The following is a 25,295-nucleotide window of genomic DNA, read 5'->3' on the forward strand; positions in this document are numbered from 1 at the left end:
TGGCCAAAAATTTCAGTGTTTGCTAAAACAGTCAGTGCTGAGCTATCAAATGGAACAGACATGAACGATAATTTGTTGTACCGTCGTCGTCGCCTTGCTTGTATAGCCGCGGCGTTAGTGTTCATCAACTCACCTAGACCTCGACAGATGGTGGCAGAGGCAGCAGCTGTTGCAAAGGAGTACGAGTATAGTGGTGAGGACTTGCGTACTGACTTGAGAGCTGGCTGTTTGTTCACTAACTTTACACGAGTGTCAAAATGCAGATTTTGAAATACTTGCTAACATGATAGGACCCATGGTTGCTAAGAAAAATACAAACTGGCAGAAGTGATAAGTGTGAATGATCGTTTGGCTATAACTTTACGATTTTTAGCAACTGGTGATTCTTACCATTCTTTGATGTACTTATTTAAAGTATCAAAGCAAAGCAATATCCCAAATCGTTCCTGAAGTGTGTTCTGCCCTTGTTAGTATGTTGAAGGACTATATAAAGACCCCTAGCAAACCAGAAGAGTGGAAATCGATTGCAACTGATTTTAAGCGAGCATGGCAGTTTGACCAATGCATCGGTGCTCTAGATGGCAAGCATATTGTGATACAAGCTCCAGAAAACAGTGGCTCTACTTTTTTCAATTACAAGAGTTACCCACAGCATTGTGTTAATGGCACTTGTAGACTCTAATTACTCCGTTTATCTATGTGAACATTGGATGCCAAGGACGAATATCTGACGGTGGTGTTTTTAAAAATTGTAGTTTGTGGAGAATCTTGGAAAATAGAACAAGTCTACCTGAGGAAGAAGCTTTACCTGGAAGATTATTTGCTGTCCCATATGTGATTGTGGCAGATGATGCATTCGCCTTACATAAGCACATAACGAAACCGTTCCCAGGCCACCAAGAAAAGGGAAGCAAAAAAAGGATATTCAACTATCGCTTGTCTCGAGCTCGCAGATGTTCTGAAAATGCCTTTGGAATTCTCAGTTCAGTCTTTAGAGTACTGAGAAAGCCAATGCTCCTAGACCCAGAAAAATCTACTCTTGTTTACATGTGCTTGTGTCCATTTACATAACTTTTTGCTTCAAAGCAAATCATCAGCAAATGTATACACACCTCCTGGTTCCCTAGAACAGCGTAGCTCCAGATGGGAGTATTGTTCCTGGAGATTGGAGAGAAGACAACCAAGGATTGCAGTCATTTTAATCCACTTCCTCGAATAGGAAGAAAACACAGTGAGTTTGCGAAATCTGTGAGAGAAGAATATGCAAACTACTTCGTCCTCCAACATTGGTAGTGTAACCGTGGCAAAATGACTACTCATGAGCAGTGTGGGATGAACTCTGGTTCCTTTTGGCATAAACAACTACAGCTGACTTTTTTATTTTATAAAGTTTGAATTTTTTTTAATATTGGAAGTGATGTTAGTTTAGATGTTCTTTCGAAATTTGGACATTTACCTTAAAGGCTGTAGGTAAATATATAACAAATCATACATAACTTAATCCATAACTATAACCTAATTATAATTTAACTAAACCTAGACTGTAATCTAACCTAACTGTAAGGTAAATCAAATAAAATATTACTCACATTGTATCCTGAAAAAACTTGTATTTTCTTGAACAAACACTTAATACAACACTCTTAAACAAATAAGTCATAAGTCATAAGTCATAAGTTCTTTATTGTCATTAAACATTACAAAAATGGATAGACATAGTCAATTTGTAACAATAAGTTAGGCTATTACAATAATTTAAAATGTATGAAACATAAGTAGCCTAAAATAATAGTCTATATAACAAGTAGGCCCTAGTTAAATTATAATATTATCAAACTTTAAAAAAATCTTTTAAAGTCATAAAAAGGGTTAGCAATTAACCATTTGTGAAATCTGACCTTAAATAGACTAAGAGGTAAGGACTTGGATGCAATATGTAGTTTATTGTACAACTTGAGGGCCAACAACATTGTAACTATTTGTACTCTTACATAATCTGCAAAGTGGGATTACTGCCTTAGACTGATTGCGAGTGTCCATGATTGTGAACATCACTATGTACGGAAACTAAATTTGAGTTTTTTTTCACATTTACCACACAGACAAATATATACAGGTTTATCACAGTTAAAATTCTACTATCTACAAAAAGGGGTTTTTGCAATGAGCTTTGACTAGAGATTTGGTAACAATCCTAATGGCCTTCTTTTGAAGCAATAAAATATTATTTACATGACTGACTGCTGTTTCCCCACAGGAGAAACACCATAACATATCACAGAATGAAAAAAAGGCAAAATAAACTATACGTAAATATTGTAATGGTAACATGGAAGAAAGACTCTTGAGCAAGTAAATTACTTTTGGCTAACTTTGTGCACATTGATTCTATTTGGGGAGTCCAAGTTAACTTATTATCTACTATTATTCCTAATATTTTAATTTCTGTGATGGATTCAATATGGCCTAGGCTTACACTATTTTTTAAGCTACATAAAAGATTTTGGGTTTTGCCCTGATTCAGTGTTAAACCTGTTTGCTGCAAACCAATCTACTGCTTGCTTCATGGTGTTTTCTACTACTAATGAAAGACTATTTACATCACTGTCAACACTTAAAAAAGTAGTGTCGTCCGCAAAACATAGCGGTAAAGGATCGACAAATATTATTTGGCAGATCATTCATAATCAAAAGAAACAATGTTGGGCCTAATATAGATCCCTGAGGCACACCTTCATTTACCTCAACTTTTTTAGATTGATCCTTACCATTATCTACATATTGCGACCTTCCAAGTAAGTACGATTTAAAGAAATCTAATTGGTGACCACAAACACCATAATAATTAAGTTTCTCCAAAAAGAATCTGGTGGTCAATACAGTCAAACGCCTTACTCAGATCACAAGCTGTGATCTGAGCAAGGCGTCCGTCTTCGAAAGCCTGTAACATTTTTGAAATTAAGGACTCAAGGGCATCAACTGTCGATCTATTTTTACGAAACCAAATTGTGAGTTTGAAAAAATATCATTCTCACTTAAAAAGGTACACAATTGCCTATGTACAACATGTTCTATGATTTTACCAATACAAGGCACAAGAGATACAGGAACGGTAGTTACAGACCTGGTTTCTGTCATTCTTCTTGAACACCGGCACAACTCTGGACACTTTTTCTGTGAAGTAGGAAACACACCCTCTTTAAGGCAAGCGTTTATGCACAGCATAAGAGGCAGCAATTATTTCACTAATCACCATTTTCAAATATAACTAGACAGGCCATATACATCTTTGCTTTTGGTGCACTTCATTTTATTCACTGTACACAACAAGTTTTTTTCAGATACAGTTTCCCAATGAAGTTGCTGCTGAGGTTGCACGATGTTCCGCAGAAAGTGGCTTGAAGTCGCAACAGTTGTGACTCCGGCAGCCTTGATAGCGTGTACTGACTCGATGAAGAAGTTGTTGAACTCATCAGCGGAAATGTTTGTTGTCTCGTTTACGGCTGGGGATGTCTTCTTTTTTATAAGAGACCAGGCTGCCTGACAAGGGTTGCTCGCAGACTCAATAAAGTTGACATTGGCTACTAGTTTGGCTTGATTTACTGATTTCCTGTACCGACATCTGATCTCCTTATAGGCCCTAAGAGCCTGTTCGCATCCCAGTAGTTTTGAAAAACTGTTCGGTAACCCATCACCCTCTTCCTTAAAATTTCCAGCTCCGGAGTATACCACGCAAGATGTGATTTAATAGACCGTTTCTTCACGGTATGAGCTTTAGCTTTTACACACTTCAAAGGGCAACAATCATTGAATATTTCTAAAAACTTGTTGAAGAACTGGTCAAACATGGTTTCTGCTGTCATTGTTTTGCACTTGAGAAGTTCTAGCCAGTTCATTTCACTTAAGCAAAATTTAAAATACAAAATGCTATTTACAGAAATGTTTCTAACCATTTTTACTGCAGGAGTTTCTTTGGGCGCAACTTCCAGCAAACAATTACATTTTATTTCCATCTCGACACCCTCATGATCTGCTATGTCAGGGCATACAACTTTGTACTCATAAGCAGATAGTCTCAATATCTGTGAAAATATTATCCAGACAGTTGTTATTTCCTTGTGGGTTGATTGTTGAGTAGTGACAGTTAAACTGAGCAAGAACAATTTTCAACTTCTTAACTGTAGGCGAGTTCATAGTGACGTCAATTTAGCATTAACATCCCCACCTATAACTATGTAAGCCTTGAAGCGACCCAAATAAATTAAAAGCTGCTCCAGTTTTTTCTAAAAAAATATTTGCATCACCAGCTGGAGAGTGATAAAGAGTTATTGTGAGTAGGTTGAGGTAAGAAAGCAAAAACTGCTGTACATTCAAAAATGGAGCTCTTCACAGAATTGATCCACCGCTATAACGCTCATACCTTAAGTTACTAAGTAGCTGAAATAAATATGCCTGTTCCACCTCTAATGTGATTACTTCTGCAGAATAAAGATGCTCGCACATAGCCCTCCACATCCACACAATCCCTGTTCCTGATCACTGAGCCAATGTTCACAAAAACACAGCAGGTCATAATGATTTTCATCACCCAGGACACTTAAAATATTTTCTTTTTCTTGCAAACCTTGTAACATTTAAGAACAGTAACTTTAGGTTAGGCTTTGAGGTAGGCCTATATATGACGTCTTGTGTCGGCGACCCTGGGTAGGCACCGTCGCACCTAATCGTAGTAAGTGTCACTAACCTCAACATTAGTTCCATCCTCAATAGAGGGGTACAAGCTTAGATCCACAAACTAGGCCTAAGTATTTTTGCAGATTCGGCCTGTACATTTTCCAAAAAAGAAGCCTCATGGGCTTCTTTCTTCTCCACGGGACTTTGGCGTTTAAAAAACACAAACCGACTTACATAAGAACCTTCAGGCCAGAAATTCTTCATCATATACTGTGGTCCACAGCGACAAAGGGACACCTATTTTAAATGAACTGTATCCTGGAAACTTATTTTTTAACTTTGTCACTTCAAAATTATTTTTACTTTGGCTCGAGCATTAACATATTGCTTAATATTGTCCACTTTCAACACCTTCGGCAAACCTAGAAACAAATATATACTTATGTTTTTCCACAATCTTCAGTCTAATCGTCATTAACCGAAGCGCGGGCCCGTTAAGAACTGATATCTTTTGGGGATATTTTTAACCTTTTTTCCGTTTGTTTACGCTTTCTGTATTTTCACTTCAATAAATCCGTTATTGGAGTACTCACGTTCCTCTTCCAAAACCACTTGTTCCACATTGGACGATGGACAGACGGAACATCTGTTGTTTTTTTGCAGACCTGGGACGTGATGTGGACGGTAATGCCTGGTTCTCATGTAGCCTGGCTGACCTCACCTTGTCGTTTTTTTTCCATTTCAGACAGGTTTCTTTCACGTTAGCAAAAGTTTTAGGTGGTAGCACTGAAATTTCTTTGCTCTTACAGGAAAAAGGTGAATTATAACTGCTGGCGTCAAAATATGTTTGTCATTTACGCTTCTAACTGACTTCATACAGTTATTTGTAAAATTCAAATCTTTGGTTTCCAAAGAAGAGTCAAATTTTCGGCCAAAGCAGATTTTATGGCACCAGCATAAGAAACACTGCTATTTCCAATATAAATGTTCACCATAGCCTCTGTGTGATTATTCACGATTGAGGTTAGTTTGGCATTTTCATTTTGCATAATATTTAATTGAGTTCTGAGTTCTAGCTGATTTTGTGTTAGATCAGAAATTTGATCGGTCAAAATTTTAATAAAATCAAAACATTTACACATACTGTCCTCAATTCCTTTGCTCTCAACAGCACTAGCAACTTCAGGTGATGTACTCACAGCAACTCTAGAAGATGTATTCAAGTCGTCTAGCAGACCGGTTTGCCCCAGACAGCCATCACACTTAAAATCCGATTTTTCCCCTTTTGAATATGAATATTCACTTTAGATTTTCCTGCACAATGAAAGTGGAACCCAGCTCTTGCAAATTCCCTCGCACATAATGCCACCGCTGCTATTAGTGACCCTTTTAGAACAAACACCCACACAACGAATTTTTGTTTCTAGGCGCCATCTTGAGCTTTTGAAATACTGAATACTGAAATACTGAATACAACACTGTTAACCATCATTAAATTGTTTATTAAATGTAATAAAAAATAACTGCAACAACTGAGTAGAAGTGTAAATGTTATAAGTCCTCAAAGTATCCAGAAACTGTATTCATTGATGAGGCTATCAATGAAGAAATATTTCCGATGTCTTCCTCTTCCACTGGTTTTCTCAAAAGTTCCTGGTTGTTCAGATGTTTTGTTTTGTTCAGGTTTTTCAGAAACGTCCTTGTACTCTTCCATTTCAGCTTCAAAAAGTATATTGTCTATCTTGTTTTTAACAATGCAGAGTCTCATGGGGTTTTTTATTTTTCTTATTCGGTTGGCAACGCACTCCCCGTAAACTGTATGCTCATCTTTCGTTGGTTTTGGCTCTTGCTGCATTTCGTTGAAACAAGTTGTCATGATATTAAATGCTTCATCAACTAGTTTTCTTTCTTTTATTTCCTCGTTTGGCAACAGGCTTACTACTGACACTTACTATTCGAAGTGCCACTAAAAAGACTAGCAGACGAAGAAGGTGTGCTGGTTCTTGAAGGGCCAGCAGATGAAAGTAAATCTTCATTTTCACTCAATAGATCTTCAGAAACTTCATCCTGTGTCTTGCTTGACACTGTTTGTCTAGGTACATTTTTGTCACTTAAAAACTGAAAAAATTGTAAACCCCACCAAGCCTTTTTCTTGTTGGCAGTTCCCATTCCTGACTTTGGTATTACTGCCTTTTTCTCTCTTCTAAATTGCACTAAAAAGGCTTTCAATTTTTTTCTTAACTTCTTCGGTATTGTTTACACCTAACTCTTTAGCTATACTAGTGTAGGAATCTTTCCTCTTGTATTTGTTTTTATAGTTTGGTTCGTTAGTGTCCCAAAGTAACCTATGCGATTCGTACAGTTATATTAACGAAATTACATTATCTTGTGTCCAAAAGTCCTTACTTCCATTGTTCTTCACTTACCAATCGAATAGGAAACACAAAGAGCAGCCACTCACTAACAGAAAACACCACAATAGACCTGTTTTCTGACTAGGAACTCGCATAGACTGACGACACACAGTTTGCCAGTTGTCGCTCTGAGAGCAAACATCGAGTCCAAACAAAGATGGCGGCACTGTTCTCCCCTACCTGGAAATATTTTGTTTCTTGACGCGTCCACACTGGCCACGGGCAAACATTGTTTGTCAAACATAATAAAATTTGGCCAAACTGTTTGAACAAACATGTTTGTCAAACATTTGTTCAGTGTGGACCCCGGCTTTACATATCTTATGGTAAGTATTTAAAGAGAAACATCCAAGACAAATTTAGATAGCATGTTATTAAGCAAGAAAGTGCATTGAGAATCATCTTTAATTTAAATAGAGAGAGAAACTGTAAGAAAGTTTGTTTCCAAATCTGAAATTTATGTGTGTGGTGTATGTTCGTGTATGCGTGTATGTGGCCTAAGACGCCAATACAACACAAAAGCTCACAGAATTGAGTATCACAGACTAAAGCTCTTTAAGAAAAAACTACTTTTAAGGATCAACAATCTTTACTGAATAAAGATTGATTTCATTGATTGTAAAAATGATAGATATATCTAATAGGTTTTAAAGAAAATGTTTATTTTTCAGGATGAGAATGTTTACAAGTACATTCCCAAGGCCTATACGCTTGAACAAGCGGAATCATCATATAAAAAACACAAAATCAGCAACATCACCGACAAACTCAGAGCCGAAAACAGACTTTTCTCCCAACACAGTAGGTTGAAGGTAAGTTAAATGTCTGTTTTAATTGGTCATTAAATCAGGTTCAGCACAAAATGGTTCTTACTCTGCCACAAGTGGTAATAGCTATACAAAAATAATCTAATTTTATTGCTTTATTAGTATATTAGTTATACAACAACCCATGTCATAAAAATATTTAATATTACAAAAACAACCAAATTACCTATTTTAAATAATTGTGTTATTTATTTATCGATGTACAGTAAGTTTTATTGGCTTAAATGTTGTGTAAAATTTAAAGGTTAAACCACCAGTAATTTAATTGAATCACAGAAAACTCTCCTTTTTTAACAATCTAATTTAGTATAATGGATGAAATAATATGAATTTAATTAATAAATTATGAACACTGAACTCAGAATGGTTTTAAACAATTGAGAACTTTATATTATTTGAATATTTTCAGAGGTTTTAAATGTAACAGGTTAACCTCTAGGGGGATTAATGGGCTTAATACTTCTTGTATTGATAATCTTTTTGTGTATTATGATTTTAATATATTTGATTTTGTTGTATTTTATGTCAATTACGTTGGTAGTTCTCATTTCTTTATTTTGTTCATGTCAAGAATGTTACATTGCAGTTGTTGGTTGCTATGGCAACATGTTTGGTTGTTCAATGAATCTCTTTCTCTTTAGAATTCAGTCAGTGAATATGTATATGAGTGACACACCCCCACATAAATTTGTTTTATATCAAGAATAATTAAATATGAAATTAATTGATTAACTACGTAGAAAAAAAGAAGTAATTAGTTAAATGTATAGGTGCTGTAATTGTTGTTACATGCACTGTCCATTCAATTTGAAAAGAAGTGAAGTAGATTATTGGGTAAGTAGCATTAATTGACGTTGCTTATACTTTTAATTTCATGGAAGCAAGTATAAAATCAATTTCACAGAAAGTCCCGAAAAATAATTACGTACAATTTGTATCATACAATACTACTTGTAAAAAAGTTTTATGTAGATGAAGAAAACAGTACTTTATATAATTAAGAAATAAATAAGTTCCTTTTTTTTTACAGTTTTTTAATTGGAAAAATGGCATTGCCATTACAGATGTATTAATTACCAGTTCTAAGGCTAGTAAATATAACTTTTAATATAAAATAACCTACCATTTTTATAAAATAGAAAGTTCATTAATAAAATTAGTGGCTCCGTGATTGACTTTTTATTGTTGAGGATATCGATTAATGTATGCTACTTTGCAGGTAGTGAACTGCTTTCGTGCCCTGAGCGAGACTGACAGTTTAGAGGATGGAACGACACAGACTGCCAGTGATCACAGTCTGACGATTGTCGATATTGAAAGCCTTCCGACGACCAGTTCTGAATCGTCCAAACATTCAACAATATCTGAAGTGGTCAGTACTCATGTGACATTTGTTTGAGAACTTTAGTCGCTGTATTGTTGATTAAATTTTAATCTAATTCAAAAATTATTTTTCACTTGATTTCTATTTTATTTGTTCTTGTTCCAATACATTAAGAATAAGGTCATTTTCATTCTAAATAACTCAAATATACTAATGTGTATGCACTTTTTTATAAATATTTAAAATTTATATTTTTGAAATTTTGTAGAATACTAAAGAACAATTATGTATTTTTTAGCATATTTTTACTTCTTTGTTTCAAGTTTGGTTTTGATGATGAAAAAATTCTGAAGAAAACAGGATTTTTCTGGACATTTGCTAATGGTCAGTAATATAAAAAATCACTAACACTAAGAATTATACACTCACTGTGATTATTTTGAGTTTGATTTACTATCAAGATGAGGCAGTGGCAATGGGTTCACTTACTCTCTGGACATACTTCGTATTTTGTTTGCTGTAATGTAACTTTGACCAAGATGGTATTTTTTCGCAACTTAGAGACAAGCCCAGGGATTTTCAAAATAAGAATAGGTGTATATGTTAACAAGGGACCCTATGAATGTCCTTGTAAAATTTCAGTAAAATTGGTTGAATATTTTATGCATGAAAGCAACAAACAAACTCTCCTCTTCACATCTCCGCACATCCATCTGTGTTCCCAAGTGATTCCTGTATATCATTGTGATGAAAGTGTAAATTGGAGCGCAAAATGAACATTTTGCACTGGTATATTTTAGATTGCTAAGTATCACTGAACAATAATAAAGAGATTTGGCAATTACTGCTTTTCGATTGCCAAGTACAGAATTGTGTGACTTATGTAACTAGTTGCGATATTATTTTCGGGGCAAGCAAAAATATTTGTAACTTACCAGATATGCCAGAAAGAATAATAATCTGAATAACTGGAAGTAAAGATTTAAGTTAAATTGAAGATAAATGATTAGAATCATTTATTTGAAATAAATTTATAACATCAAGTTTATACTATTTAAAATCAATTAATTCTCTTAAACAGCAAACAAAATGTAAAAGTCTATTTCAATCAAAATTGTAATGATTGATGGTTGAAATAATTTAGTAAGGTCCAGAGTCGTCTCTTATTTTGTTATTATCTTATGACAAGAAGCTGAGAAATTGCACATAGTCCTAAAAGGACCATTGCTCTGCTTCTGGAGTGACAGGATATTCTGGATGGGTAAGGTAGGGGTTAAGGGCAGCCTTCTGTCGAGATCCATGAGGAAGGATTTTGGTCATTATCTGTCATGTTTCCTTGGAAAAAGGGGAAACCTGCTCTTAATCAGCCAGTCCAGTCAAACCAGGGAGGGAGGCATGACCTAATGTCTAATCTAGCAACAGCCTTTAACACTTAGGGAGTCCCACCAACTCCAACAGTCATCCCCTGCAGTAGACTAGACCTATCGATCTACCCTTGCATTCCTATATCTCCACATTTGTGGTTAGTGATGTGCCAATCCTGGACATACATAGGGTTGCCCAGAGACATCGTATTAATTCAAATTAATACAAAACTCACTTCTTCCTATTATATTGTGTTACAAAAAAAATATGTGTTCTAATTTCACAATTCAAATAATCATTACTTTAGTTTTTTTTTGTAAAAAAAGGTAACATGTTACATAGTTTTAAAAGTGTTCGAAGTATTGTTGCATATAATTTGTTATTGCCATATTTTTAGGACCTTGATAAAAAACCCGAGAAGTATGTGTATGACATCTACTACGCTCCTGACTGTAAACTCGATGAGAAGATGATGGATAATCCCATCAGGTAAGGGAGTTGATTTACTTTCATAGTATAAGGCATGTTTTAAGTACCGTTTTGATATATAAAAAATTCAAGTAAAATTTTTATCTACTACTCCACATAATTGTCTGTCATCAATATTAAGTCACTTACCTAAACATAACCTTTTGTATACTGTTGTCATAGAAAATTACCATCTGATTTAACAGCGAGTGCAAACACGATCATTTTGATGCTATTGTCAGAAATCAGAAATTCTTTATTGATAATCTTTAAGCTTACAAGTAGCGTCAATTAACAAAAAGTTTATATAGTTATAAAATATAAAAGTTCATGTTTTTCTCTGTCAAGTTGTCACTCTCCATAAGTAAAATTCCTCCACTGTGTAGATGGTTCTTTGCAAGAGCCAGTTCTTTATTGCAGTCTTCATGTTAATGTGATTGTTTCCATTTTTCTTAATTTCTTCTGGCAGAGCATTAAACAGTTTTTTCCCGGCATAGGTTGGTTTTTTCTCAAATACAGCTGTTCTGTGAAGAGGTAGTGGAAAGTCTTGACCATGTCTTGTGTTATGTTCATGAAGATTACTATTTCGAGGAAAGTCTTTTGATAAGCAGTACAATATCGTTTCCAGAATATATAGAGAAGTCACTGTCAGTATATTCAATTCTTTAAAAGTAGCTCATCATTGCACTGCTGATCTTCAAGAAGCTTCTTCTGATGAACAAACAAAATGATAGTCACAGGGCACTAAATTGAAGCTGTTTCGAGGATTATCAAACTGTTTCTAGCAAAATGCTGTGATGAGATCTTGAGTCTGTTTTGCGGCATATGGATGGGCATTGTCATAGAGCAAAACATGTATTTTGATAAAAATGTCGTAGAGATCACTTCTTGAAACTTGAGGAAACCTTTCTGGTAACGAAGAAATTAAGATGATATGTATGTTCTTATTCACTTTCTACACCGAATCGCTGGTGATCATTGAAGGTTGAACACTCCGTTTCTCATCATAAACATTCTTCTGGCCATCTTCTTGCCCATTACGGTGGATTTCAACTTCTTTCTCACCTTTAGCACCAAGAAAACAAACGACAGCACGTACTTCACAGTCGGAATGATTCACAATTGACAGGGGCATTTGAAATATGTATTAACAGATGACAAACTATAGGTGTTACTGTAATTGTGTCTGTAGCTTAATAACAGATGTAGGTAGACAGTGCACAAGCACCAGTCATTACAACACCGAACACAGAACTAGTGCGGCGGAATTTCAAAACGGTACTAACTTTTAAAATATATTTTGTAGTAGGGAAGTGTATTTAGGGGAATTTTTACTAAAGGTGAACAAATATCTAAAAGTGTATGATAAGTTTGATTTGTATATATATATACAATTAACATTTTACCAGTTGATGTTGTAGTGTTTGTAGTCTCAAAATTTTAAGATTTGGGAACTCTGATCGACTATATTTGTTTAAATTTGATTTGTAATGGCTTTAAGATTGTTAACCCTGACGTACTATTGTAACTCAGCTATTTTCTCGCTGTGAGATCATGATGGATTTATATCTTTCTCTGCAAATAATACTGGGGATTTTTTATATTTACTAACCCTACCAACTTACTTTAGTGGCACAGTGTTTTACCAAGGTGTAAGGTACCCATTAAGGATTTTTCTAAAACTTATTTTAACTACAACCAATACTGAAAATGTAACGTATAATAAATAATTTTTCTTACAGAAAACAAATATTCGTTATGAAGTTTTTTACTTTCAACATAATTTTTTATGCTTCAAAACTGTAAGAAGAAATGTCTTGTTATTCATTCCTGAATTCCGTTTTCCGTAGAGCTTTGGCAAGCATGACATGATGAGATAAAATTACAAAAATGTAATACTTTTTGTTCTCTAATACAATGTCAACCTAAAATTACAATTTTTTCAAACACATGACACAATTTTGTAAAAAAAATTTAAAATGAAGATATTAAAATTTTTTGTCTAAAAATTCTAAGGAGCTATATTTTTACCGTAAAAATTCAGAAATCTCCAGGAAAACTTGGTGATAAGCTAACATTACGTTTGCACTTCTGAGGAGCACAGTGTTTTTTAGTTTACAGAGCTTCATTTAAGCGGTTGGTATTATTCTGTTTTGCAGCTTTATTCACTAAGCTTATTGGTTAATGACAAACCATTGTTCTAGTGACAATGGGAATTTTCTGAGCCTTAGTGAAGCTTATCATTCGATGGACTGGAAAAGGTTAATGTGTGACTGCCTCGCCACATGATATCGTGAGAACAAACTGGCTATAGACTTTAAATTTGTGCATGAAACTTAATTTCTGTATCGTCAACACTGAGTTGGATGATGGTGCATGTCACTCCATGCGATTTGACTAAGTACTAGCGAACATTTTTAAATGAGTTTTATAGGTAAACATGGTGTCAAAGAGAAAATCACAGGAAAAATGAATTTGTAAAGGAACTTAGTACAATCATGTGACATTTTGACATGTGACTTAGTAACTCATGGAGCCTAACTATCAGAATGAAATGAGCTATAAACTTGTATGCGCTATAAAGCCTGTTATGCAATACCTGGTATGGTGTATATTTGCTTGCCTTGTATTATTAGAATAAATAATGCGAAATTAAGCTTTTTGTAGTGCAATGGACATTCTAACATTTCTACAGTTTTTAAACTACTTTAATTGAGATTTCCTGTAATATAGCATGTACACACAAATAGTGAGTTACACACACAGTGTAATTATTATTATTGCATTATTCACATAATGGTTGTTTATTTTCAGCTGCCATCCTCTTGATGACTTAGTGTTTGAAGACTATTCTAATGAGGTGTACGATGTTGAAGAAGAATCAGATGATTCGAATGATGAAAACAACTGGAGAAATGATTATCCAGATGAGGATCCTGACAGGTAAGTTATAAACTATTGTACAGGCTATTTACACAAGTAAAAAACCCGGTGAAGAGAAGTGTAGAAATTCTTCACTCTTCCTTGCTCCCAGAGAACTTCTTCTCTAATGTGTATATCAGTTCTTAACTTATATTATAGCCAATAAGAAAAAAACCAAACGAGTTAATTCATTCAACAACTCAGTAAATAATGTAATTATGTTTATTGAGTATATAATTGCATAGGGCGGTATTGTATTAGGGTTTTTCTTATTGGCCATGAGATAAGTAAAGAAACTGATATTCACATTTGAGAGGAATATATACATACACAGGGTGTAAATTAAGTCCTGATACGTCTGGATATATTCCAGACGGATTGAGATATTGATGTAAAATCTTCACCATACATATTAAAATACTTTTTGGAGGTTAAAACAAATTGCAGCCCCCTTTTCAAAGGAGGTAACTTTAAATTTTCAAAATGTAACACCCATCTTGTGACATTTCAAAGGTTATTCAATAAATACAATGACACTAAGAAAACTTCTCTATGCCATTTCTAGCAAAAGTTATGGGCAAACAACCCCTGTGTTTTGAATTGTTTACATGGTTTTACTAGATTTGGAAGTGAATTTGTAAATTTACTTCCAATATGTTTTTTTACCTCTGTGCCTTGCTATGTATGTATGTGTGTATGATTGGCTCTCAAGAGGGGAGATTTTAGTCGTTATGTTGAGTTGTTTAAAAGGTTCTTTCACAGCCTGTTACCAATTCAACTTTAGCATAGTTTGTATAGTTTTTTTTGTAAAATTAATAATCTATCCAGGATATTTTTTAGAGGTGGTTTCTTAAATATTACTTCCAAAAGATGTATGCGGTTGATTGTATGCAAAATAAACTATTTTGAAGGTTTATGAATTAGTCTGCAATTACGTAGAACTGCAAACATTTTTAGAATGTGTGTAAGGTTAAAAACTTATTTTGCTTCATATACTTGTAAACGTTGTGTAGATGCAGTTCACCCCCCTCAAACTCGTCTTGAGCTATATTAAGGGATTTACTAATGTTTTTGAAACTAAATATTGACACAAAATAAGTGTTAGGAAAATCCCGTTTCAAATTTTAGTGCGCATTTTGAATATTTGTAAAATTTGAAACGTTCTTCTTTTATTAGGGTTTTTTAATATCTTAATGTCAGTATTATTGAATATGTAATAAAATCAACTATAAACTAAATGTTTTGTTAAATCTCAAAGAAAACAATACTAAAGTGGGTTTGATATTTTTCAGTATCGGAGAAGATGACATGAAGTTAGCCTGTCAGCTGGGAGGCTTGAATATGAGTAAGTATTTTTTTTTCAATAACATAACGAGTTATATCTATAAGAATATGTTAAAAACAAACTTTTTCATTTATAAACCATGGATTTGTTCATATTGGTTGTTGATTAGCCAAGTTACAGCTCTGGCCTCCCCCCTCAACTCGTCTGTGTAAGCGGATGTTTATTACAGACAGTTTCAGTATAACATCTGTTCACTGAAGATGACATCCACAGTGTAGCAGAAATATTTTAAAATTGTTCGTTTTAGTAATGTTTTGACACAGAATAATAAGGAAAACCTAGACTAGGTTATAGGTGTACAAAGTTAATAGACAATAATAATTATACTATCTTTTAAGAGGCTATGATTACTATTGGTGGAATCGGCTGAAAATGAAATCGTTGATTTTGCAAGGCTTCACACAGAATAAAAGTTAATATGGGAAAATTGTGTGATCATTACTAGTGGTATAAATATAAAAATTGTTCCAAGAATCTTCAATTATTCTATCATTTATTTCTAAAACCTTTACAATTTTATTGTTAAAACAAAAGATGTTTCCAATACAGTACAAATTCCCAAATATACAGTCCTGACAATACAAAGGAATAAGTCATATATAAAGATAAATTTCAGGATTAATCTGTGTAGTATCAATAATGAATTCTGTAGGTCTTCACATCTCCTTACGTTAAATAATAGCTAGATAAACTCAATAACAATTTTAAAATAAACATCACCAATAGCATTACAAACCTTGCTGAGATTAAAATTCTTAAACAAATGCTCTTATTATCTCATGTTAATATAAACTTCAATTCATAATGTATAATCCATAATGTATGAACTTGTATTTTTATGTTTATAGCTAGTATGTGTGTAAGTAAAAGTAAACTTATTAATGAGGTTTTGGGAGGGAGGGGTGGAAATTGTTCATTTTAAATATTTAATTTCTCACTTTCAGAATTTGCCGCACTAAGAAAGTTCCTAATCAGGGTGACATGTGTTAATCAGTTATTTGAAATTGGTTCTTCAATCGTAAAACAAATTGATTGACAAGTATGTGTATAAGAAAATGTTCAAGCCAAAAAAAAATATTTTTGAAAAAATGTTCACATTTAATTAAGTTTGGATTATTACTTTATTGAATTTATGATTAAACATTTTGTAATCAGGTGATACACACTCCTTGTCATCGGACGCAGGCGAGGAAGATCTAGTCTACGGGATAGATGAACCAGAGTGTACCGTCGGCATCGACTCAAGTGACGCTGACTTTTACGGTTACGGCTATGCAGCATACAAGAAAAGAGTGGTCCAAGACCTCGACTCTGATGCGAGTGAAAACAGTGACTTTTACTTCTGTGACAGTGACATCGACAGTGATCGGTCGTCGTAGTTTTTTTATTTTATGTGCCATTAAGTCTTTAAGTTGTAAATTTATACAGTATTTATAGTTTATATTTTGTACATAAAGTATTTACATAAAATAGTGGTTTTTTTATTGGTTATTTAAAACTGATAGCCATTCATTGGTATAAGCACACATCATTATGTCAGATATGGTTCAGTTAATACAAGCCCATTGAAAACATTTGGGAGCCATTCACAATTTGGTCATTATCTAAAACTTTTAATTTGCTGTACAAAACTTTAATGTGTTTTTTTGTAACCAATATATTTCTTTTGTAAAGAGGCATAGTTATCTTATGAATAACGTTTTTTACAATTAATGTATATTTTATACAATACTATTTAGGAAATGTAATGCAAAAATAATAATGATGTACCGGTACATAAAATGTTCTGATGAAATCAGCCCAGCAATGTTCAGTCATCACACACCAGTTTAAGCCAAAATAAAAAGCCATTAAAGTTACTGACAAAATACAATGTCAATTGTAATGTTTATTGTTTTTGTATGTAGCCTGTTTCTTCACCGATCGCTATACCAAACCTGATGGCATTTGGACATATTATAAGCCAGCTACAATAATTCTCAAGATGTCCGATATACCGGACGGACGTTGAGCATTTAGCTATACTACCTCAGTCCGATATATCGGACACTGGGGCTAAAAGGGTTTATTAGGTGTTTTGGTTGACTGTCTTAAGGCAACTGCATAGGTGTGCAGGCCAGATGACAGATGCAGACAAAAGGCACATTAATACACAATAAGACAAAATCACTGTGGCATCAACTGCATTGATGATTTATAAAAGTTCATATTGCAACCGTGGTGTCACTGGCTTGAACATGAAATATACAAACACAGTCATGTGTAGGTATATTAATTACCAGGAAATATTCAGTCCTTTAATAGAATTACGAGTAATTAAGTTTTGGATCTCACAAGCCGAATAATCCCACAATAGAATTTTTAGTTAGACAGTAACAATTAATTAGTTACTTTCATATCAATCCAGGAATGTACAGTATGATGCACCAGTTGTGGTGGGAGCTACCTACTTTACCTCACACTCGGTGTGACAAGATGACACCTCGATATTGTGTCTGGGACGTTGAATCACAACTGGAATACAAATCTTGCTCTTGTGACATATTGTATCAGCAAGGACTGTGTCTTGTGTGCTGATCTGTAATGTTGAAATGAGATATGAGTTCTGTGGTATTCTACCAAGGCGAAACAATATATTGTCTAAACCTACCTTGCTTACAGTTGTTTGAATAAATATAATTGTTCTGGTTAGGTAATTTATTCTAAACATCTACAACTACAGTAATAAGAATGAAAAAGTACTGTACTCGTCTATATAAGTTTTGCAATTATTTATAACTTCAAAATTATTTCAGGAAATTGATTACATGTGTTACAGAAATAGCCCTTAATATAAAAAAGGATATAAAGTATTAAGACATAGCATCTAGGCTATATTTTAAGATATTTCTAAAATATTACTTTATTAATACATAATATTAAGAGTTTACATAAAAGAGAAAAAGAAATAAAGTAAACTGATACAACAGAGTATTTAAGAATCTGACCGAACGTAAAATCTTACAAATGATACATGAAATAAATGATTTTAAAAAGGTCCTGGATGAATAGATAACATTATTTTAGGAAGATCTGGATGAAAAGATAATATTATTTTAAGAAGGTCTTGGATGAATAGATAACATTATTTAAAAAATGTCCTAGATGAACAGATAATATTATTTTAAGAAGGTCCTGGATGAATAGATAACATTATTTTAAGAAGGTATTTGGTGAATAAATAACATTTTAAGAAGGTCCTGGACGAATAGATAACATTATTTTAAGAAGGTCCTTGGTGAATAAATAACATTATTTTAAGAATGTCCTGGTGAATAAATAACATTATTTTAAGAAGGTCCTGGTTGAATAGATAACATTATTTTAAGAAGGTCCTTGGTGAATAAATAACATTATTTTAAGAATGTCCTGGGTGAATAAATAACATTATTTTAAGAAGGTCCTGGTTGAATAGACAACATTATTTTAAGAAGGTACTTGGTGAATAAATAACATTATTTTAAGAATGTCCTGGGTGAATAAATAACATTATTTTATGAAGGTCCTGGATGAATAGATAAAATTATTTTAAGAAGATACTTGGTGAATAAATAACATTATTTTAAGAAGGTCCTGGGTGAATAGATAACATTATTTGAAGGTACGTGGTGAATAAATAACATTATTTAAAGAAGGTCCTGTCAAGGTTGTAATAAATATAATACAACACAGTCTGAATAGAAATGAAATCACATGATTTAGAAACCATTTTCTAAAAGCATATTTTATTTGACATTTTTTTAAAAGTCATAAGTAGTTAATTAAAACCATGTTCATGTTCTTAACTCATAATTAGTTAACATTAAAAAAAAAAAAAAAAAAAAAAAAAAAAAAAAAAAAACGATATCTTTATCTTCAACCATTCTTTTGCAGATATATGTAAAAAATGACCAAAATAACTATTTAAAATACCTTATTTCTTGTGGAATGATCTATCTTCCTATTTTTGGATTAAGTTTTTTAGTATATTGTCTTAAAACGCTATTGGTGTGAAAATAATATACTTGGCAATATATACGTGGCAATAGTAAAATAGCAAAGATTCCGTCTACTGTAACATTCAGTGTAATTCCTGTAACATCTTATTTTGAAAAAATACTAGTTTTATCAGCACTTTCTGGTACAAGTACAAGATTTCCCAGGAGTAAATATTCTTATGCAACATAGCCAGAGTAATGTACCAGTTCAGGAGTGAATAATCTCTTTTGTTCAGAATCATAACACTGCAGTCCCATCTCAGGAGAAATATGTTGAAGTGCAACACACATTTCTCTGAACATTGCTTCGAGTTTCTTGTGTGTCAGTTTCTCTACATTTCCCTCGAGATCATTTTAAGGCAAGGAAATGTCGTCTGTGTGTGTCATTAAATAGAAACACTGCTAGAAATGTCACAGGCAGAAAGAAAGGTTGTTTCCATAAATATTGAATTTTCACTACAATAAATAAAATTTAAACTGAAAGAACCTACAGTCAGTTAAGGGCACTGTGCCTTGTATATTATTCAAATGAAGAATTAGTTTCATTTAAAATTTGTCATTTAAAATTAGGCAGGGGTTTTGGATAAAGCCAACGGATGTCTAATACAAAATGGAACAAATTGTGCACTCGTATGTGCAAAGTAAAAAAAGGAAACTACCTTTGTTCAGTACTGTAATTAATTAATATGAATAACAAGTGGTAAAAATATTTTTTACTGGTTTCCAGAAATTGCATCGATTAAAAATTGTTGATAAATAAAGTATTTGTTGAAAATACATACAATTTTATTCACAAGGCAAATTTCATTAGTAAAATTATCCATTTTATACAGGTGGACCTCCACCCATTGATGGTATTGCTCCTCTCTCTTGTCACCTTTGTTACAGTTCCAACAAAGAAATAAGCTTTAGACTATAAAGTACGTGACAGTCAGCACTGAAGAAATCACATTAATCACGGATTGGTGGAGCTCCAGCAAATCTCAGAAGTACTCTCTTCACTTCACTGTGGATGTTAATTACCGGTACAGTCACTTTGGTATAACATCAGTTTATTATTGATAGTACTCCTAAACGAGGATGAAATGTCTCAAGATTTTTGTCATAAATTTTGCTCATAATTAAAACAAAGAAAGTAGCTTTATATTATACAAAATTGACTGCCTTTACCAACAATGTCACCCTATCACTGATTTATTGAGCTTCGGACATTTACGATACGGCTCCTCTCTTTTCACTCATCTATGTGTATGGTGAACTAGACATTTGTAAGTTTGGTTTAACATCTATTGAGTACTCTCCTCAGCGAGGCAGAAACTTATCAAGATTTTTGTTGGAAATTGCATTAATATACCCCACAAAAAACAGCATTTACTATAAAAAGTTTGAGAGCAATCGCTGAGGAAATCACATTGATTATCGGTGTAGCCCTAGCTAATCATTGTGTTACTACTGTCTCTTCACTCAGCTTTGGATGTAAGTCTGATTTAACGGTTGTTGACTAGTAGATGGTGGTCCTCAAGTGAGGGGACTCCCTGGAATAAACACCCCCTTGGTAGTTTTTTGGTCATTGGCTATTAAGTAGGGCTCAGTACCTCCTTGTAAACGATATTCTTGGGGGTTTTACCTGTCTTTGTTGGAAGCTTTATAAAACTGACCATGGGAGTGACAGGCAGACGTAAGATCCACACCAGGTACTTTCAAGCCTGCCCGTGTTATTTGTTAATAGTTATAGTGTAACGCACCTTTATGGGAAACTGCAGACATTCGAAATAAAAATGATAATCTGTTGGGGTCAGAAAAATTCATGGTGTAAAAACAATTTCTAAATTTTTACAACTGTACAAATCTGGACTTCTATGATGTGTTTCTTAAGAGTCGTCACTTGAAGCTTGGAGAATTTTGATGCCATTACATTACATGACTTCTGATGGGGGGGATTTAGATTTTGCAATAGCACAGACGATGCATAAAATGAGTACTCACAGTTCATAACTATTGCTATCAAGTTTGCAATTTTGATATTTTGTTTAAAAACAACACCCTGTAAACAGAACGACATTTCAAAATAAGCTGTTAGAACTAGTTTTATTGAGACAAACTTTTTAATGTGAAGTGGAAAATATTCATTCTTTTTATTTTTTATTGGCTGAGTATTAGCAAAGCAATTCACTCAGGGAGGAAAGGGGGTCTGTAAAAATTTTAATTCTGCCTGTTCGTCTATCTATCTGTCAACATTATATATCTATTGAAAACAAATTAACCTTTAGACTTGAACTTTTGCATGAAGCTTCATTTATATGTAAGCAACACTTGAGTTCGATGATGGTGCATATCACTCCATGGGATTTGACCGATCGTTAGCAAATATTATATTGGCCCTATGGGTAACCATGATGCCACAAGAAAATAGCAGAATAAATAAATTTGTAAACAAGCTGAATGTAATGAGATTTTAACATCAAACATATTAACAACACATGCAGGTTATTCATACAGTAAAAGAAAGGTTGGTGACAAGGTCTGACTTCAGCACGCTCTTGTGCAGTAGTGCCCAACCTACCTTACCGTAACTTTTTATTATTTGATCACTGCTATGAAACCTAACTCAATGAACAAAAATGTTAATGTGTCATGTGGCAAGATAACTCAAAAAATCATGTATACACTATGTTTTGCATGGAACATTTTTACATAGACAATAATAAAATCTATGATGATCCATGTTCATCTATGGAATTTGGCTGAGTGTCATTGAAGCCTACACTTACTAGCCAGATGTAATTTCTTTTTGCTAACCCAGGGTTGTAAAGGTTTCTTTCCTATGATTGAATGTCTGTCTATATGACCACAGGATATCTCGAGAATGAGATGAGCTATATATAGGATTGAAAATTTTGCATACAACCTTAGCGTAGCCTGTTACGCGATATGTGTTTATGAGTTATAAAAGTTTATTTGTTAAAACTTTATAAAATATAATGGTGTGTGTGCACGGAAATATCACTGGCTGACAACACAGTCTGGTTTCTAGCAACAGTCTCTGATGACTTCACTGTCGTAACACGCATGATTTTTATGCTGTAGTAGTGCATAGAACAAGTCAAAACAAGTTTTGCCTGGTTAACTTTTGTTTTAAAATGGATATGTACCAGTAACAATTGACTTGCAAAAATATTCTTATAATGTACTTCGGCTGAACTTCAAATATAAATCTTCTGCAAACCTCACTTAAAAATGGGTTAACTGCCTAAAATTGTGCTCAAATTGGATATTTTTAGTACCGGTACTTCTAAACCCAAAATAGTATCTTTACATAATTTAATTAGAATTTTAGGATTTAAAATGATTAAATATTGCAAAACAATGTAGTGCTTAAAACCCCCGAAACAAAATACAATTACTGCAGATTATATTAGGTATTAATTAAAGTTAGTTAAGGTTAGCTTTAACACATGTTTGCAGTTTGGATCCACAAACTTAACATTATGAAAGTACAATTTTAATCTATTCACTCAACTTGTTTCAAAAAATTACAATATTTTGTCTACTTGATTGAATTTTAAATAATTTTCTATAATAACTAATTAGTGGGAAGAGTTATTGATACAATGCTTTTAAAATTTCAGCTGTACTATCTAACCTAAATGTATTGTTTAAAAATTATTCTTGATGTCTAAGTAACGCGTTTGGTGAAAACAATGTTTCTAATTTCATGATGTGTATAAATCTATGAACAGAAGAATATTTTATATCTAATGAAATGTGAGTCATAAATGCCTTGGTAGAATGAATGATGAACGTTGCGGACAGCTGTCCCATTGTTATCCGAGATGCCAGGGCGATCCACTGCCACAGCCACCGCTACGCATATGTATGGGTACCAAATGACGAATGGCGCTGATATTAATGTAGCAGCTGTGACGTCAGATGTCTGCTGATCCACATGCGACACAAGCAGGCCTACCCTCCGCCGGGTACTGCAGTTTTCTTATAAGAATTTTTATTTTATCTCAAAATCATCGGTTATTTAAAACGTGTTAAATGTACTCGCTGAAATACTTGTTTTACTTGTAGTTTGCTTTAATATATAATATGATTTTAATTTGTGTAAAATAGTCCTTTTCATAATAAAAAACAATGTTTATGAAAAAGCACTTTTTTGAAAACTCATTGGTATAAAACAGTTTGGCAGGTGATAACATTAAAAAATGTAGCCAGTTCAATAAATGGTTTTTCTTTTTTCGAGTAACAAAAGGAGAGGCTGATCTTTAAGCCTAAAAGCCTCATGGTTTAAATATATTGGGTGCCAAGAACGTAGCCAGTACAAATTGGGGGGTATCCAGACAACTGTTATTTTTCCGTAGTGGACAGAGAGAAAGGATCCAATTTGTTTCTTAAAAAGTTCTTGACCCATTTCTCTGTTGAGAACGGTCTTACAGCAGTACATGTCAGTAATACTGAATTATTTAAATAATAATAATCGTTTGTTAAAAAAGTAATTGAAACAAATTTAAAATGGGGGGAGGGTACTGGACCTCTTGAACCCCCTAGCTAGATACGTCCTTGTTGGGTGCTTGATGTTTTAAAATAGAAAATAAATAAGAATATAAAACCTTACCTTGTGCCGTTTTTGTGTGATAATTTTCAATTAGTTTTAGAAAGTTTTCTCGTTTATCATTACGTGGATCGCATGTTGGTAATGCTATATAATAAACATTGTGTGGGTGATAACATGTTACTGCCCGATGTTGTGTCGTAATATCGAAGTTCCAATACATGAATGCGGGTTGGTTTAAACTACCACACATATGATGTGGTTTGGTAATGTAGGTCAAATTTCATTGTCGAAATTTACTGACGTCATAAAAGTAGGTTGGTAACAAACTACCCACGTGGTGACATATGTGGAAGTCCAGGTCCGGTTGTATGTTAAAATATTAATAATAATTACATAAAATGTATATATTTAAATTGTGTGCCAGTCAGTATGTCTATCCAATATGATCAATAATGATATGATTATGATCAATTAAGATTAAACCTCTCGTCATAGTATGTCCAATATCAATAGTTTAACATACTCGGAACCAGTGTACTTCAGGTTCAAAAAGCTATCCTCAATTTAATTTAAATTACACTTTATTTATTATTTTAATCTACGTGTAATTAAGAGTTTTTCACGGACGATTTTATCTCCGCTTACCGATCTTGCCGTGAACTATTTGAAAATTAAATTTGAATTGAAGTGATATGTTACAATTTAAATGTAGGGAAATACATAAATATCTTTAAAATAGGTACATAGTTATTCATAACTGCCTTATATAATTTTTAGCGGTTCGTTAAATGAATGTACATGCAATTTGACACTCGCCATTTTAAGGCTATTTAACACGTTCACGACGACGTGTACCCCATCAGGTACACGCGATCTTTCACAACTGCCTTTGTGTACCAGATCGGGTTCACACCGTACTGTTGTGAAGTGCGTTGTGCGCTCGATGTTGCTATCATTTCATTATTGGTAACCCCTTGGGGTACACGGAGAAAACTTGAAAAATACACAATGAAATAATTGTTTTTGTGCAAAATTGCAAATCCACACAAATTAACACACCTTTCTCGTTATACTTAGCCGTTTGACGTAAAACACTCAATTACGGTTTTTTGCCATTATTATTGAAAAATTCGACGGCAAATAAAAAAAGTTCGGAAAACGCTGATGCCGTGAACGTGTTAAGTCAGTCAAAAACCAATTTACCTCGGATACCTGTAACAACGAGGCTGCTTTCAAATTTTTCCAAATATATACTTTATGGTCATATCATTACAGGAAATAAAGATACTCCTAAAACAAACGATTAAAAATAAAATAAAAATTCACGTCTTCATTACAATATTTTGAGTACATAATTTAATTTAAAATTCGTTAGAAAT

The 25,295-nt window shown here is 33.4% G+C and overlaps 1 protein-coding gene across 2 annotated transcripts in view; it reads left to right on the plus strand.

The window, feature by feature from the left end:
- Positions 1-17,209, plus strand: part of LOC124364311 (probable RNA polymerase II nuclear localization protein SLC7A6OS) — a 34,184-nt gene extending 16,975 nt beyond the window's left edge. For both annotated transcript variants that reach the window (XM_046819687.1, XM_046819686.1), the window contains exons 2-7: positions 7,760-7,900; positions 9,135-9,287; positions 11,002-11,093; positions 13,887-14,015; positions 15,287-15,339; positions 16,495-17,209. In XM_046819687.1, the coding sequence (XP_046675643.1) occupies positions 7,760-7,900; positions 9,135-9,287; positions 11,002-11,093; positions 13,887-14,015; positions 15,287-15,339; positions 16,495-16,718 (792 nt within the window). In that variant the 3' untranslated portion in view covers positions 16,719-17,209. The remainder of the gene's footprint in view (positions 1-7,759; positions 7,901-9,134; positions 9,288-11,001; positions 11,094-13,886; positions 14,016-15,286; positions 15,340-16,494) is intronic.
- The last annotated feature ends 8,086 nt before the right edge of the window (positions 17,210-25,295 follow it).

The sequence above is a fragment of the Homalodisca vitripennis genome, chromosome 6 (assembly GCF_021130785.1).
Source record: "Homalodisca vitripennis isolate AUS2020 chromosome 6, UT_GWSS_2.1, whole genome shotgun sequence".
Classification (NCBI taxonomy): Eukaryota; Metazoa; Arthropoda; class Insecta; order Hemiptera; family Cicadellidae; genus Homalodisca; species Homalodisca vitripennis.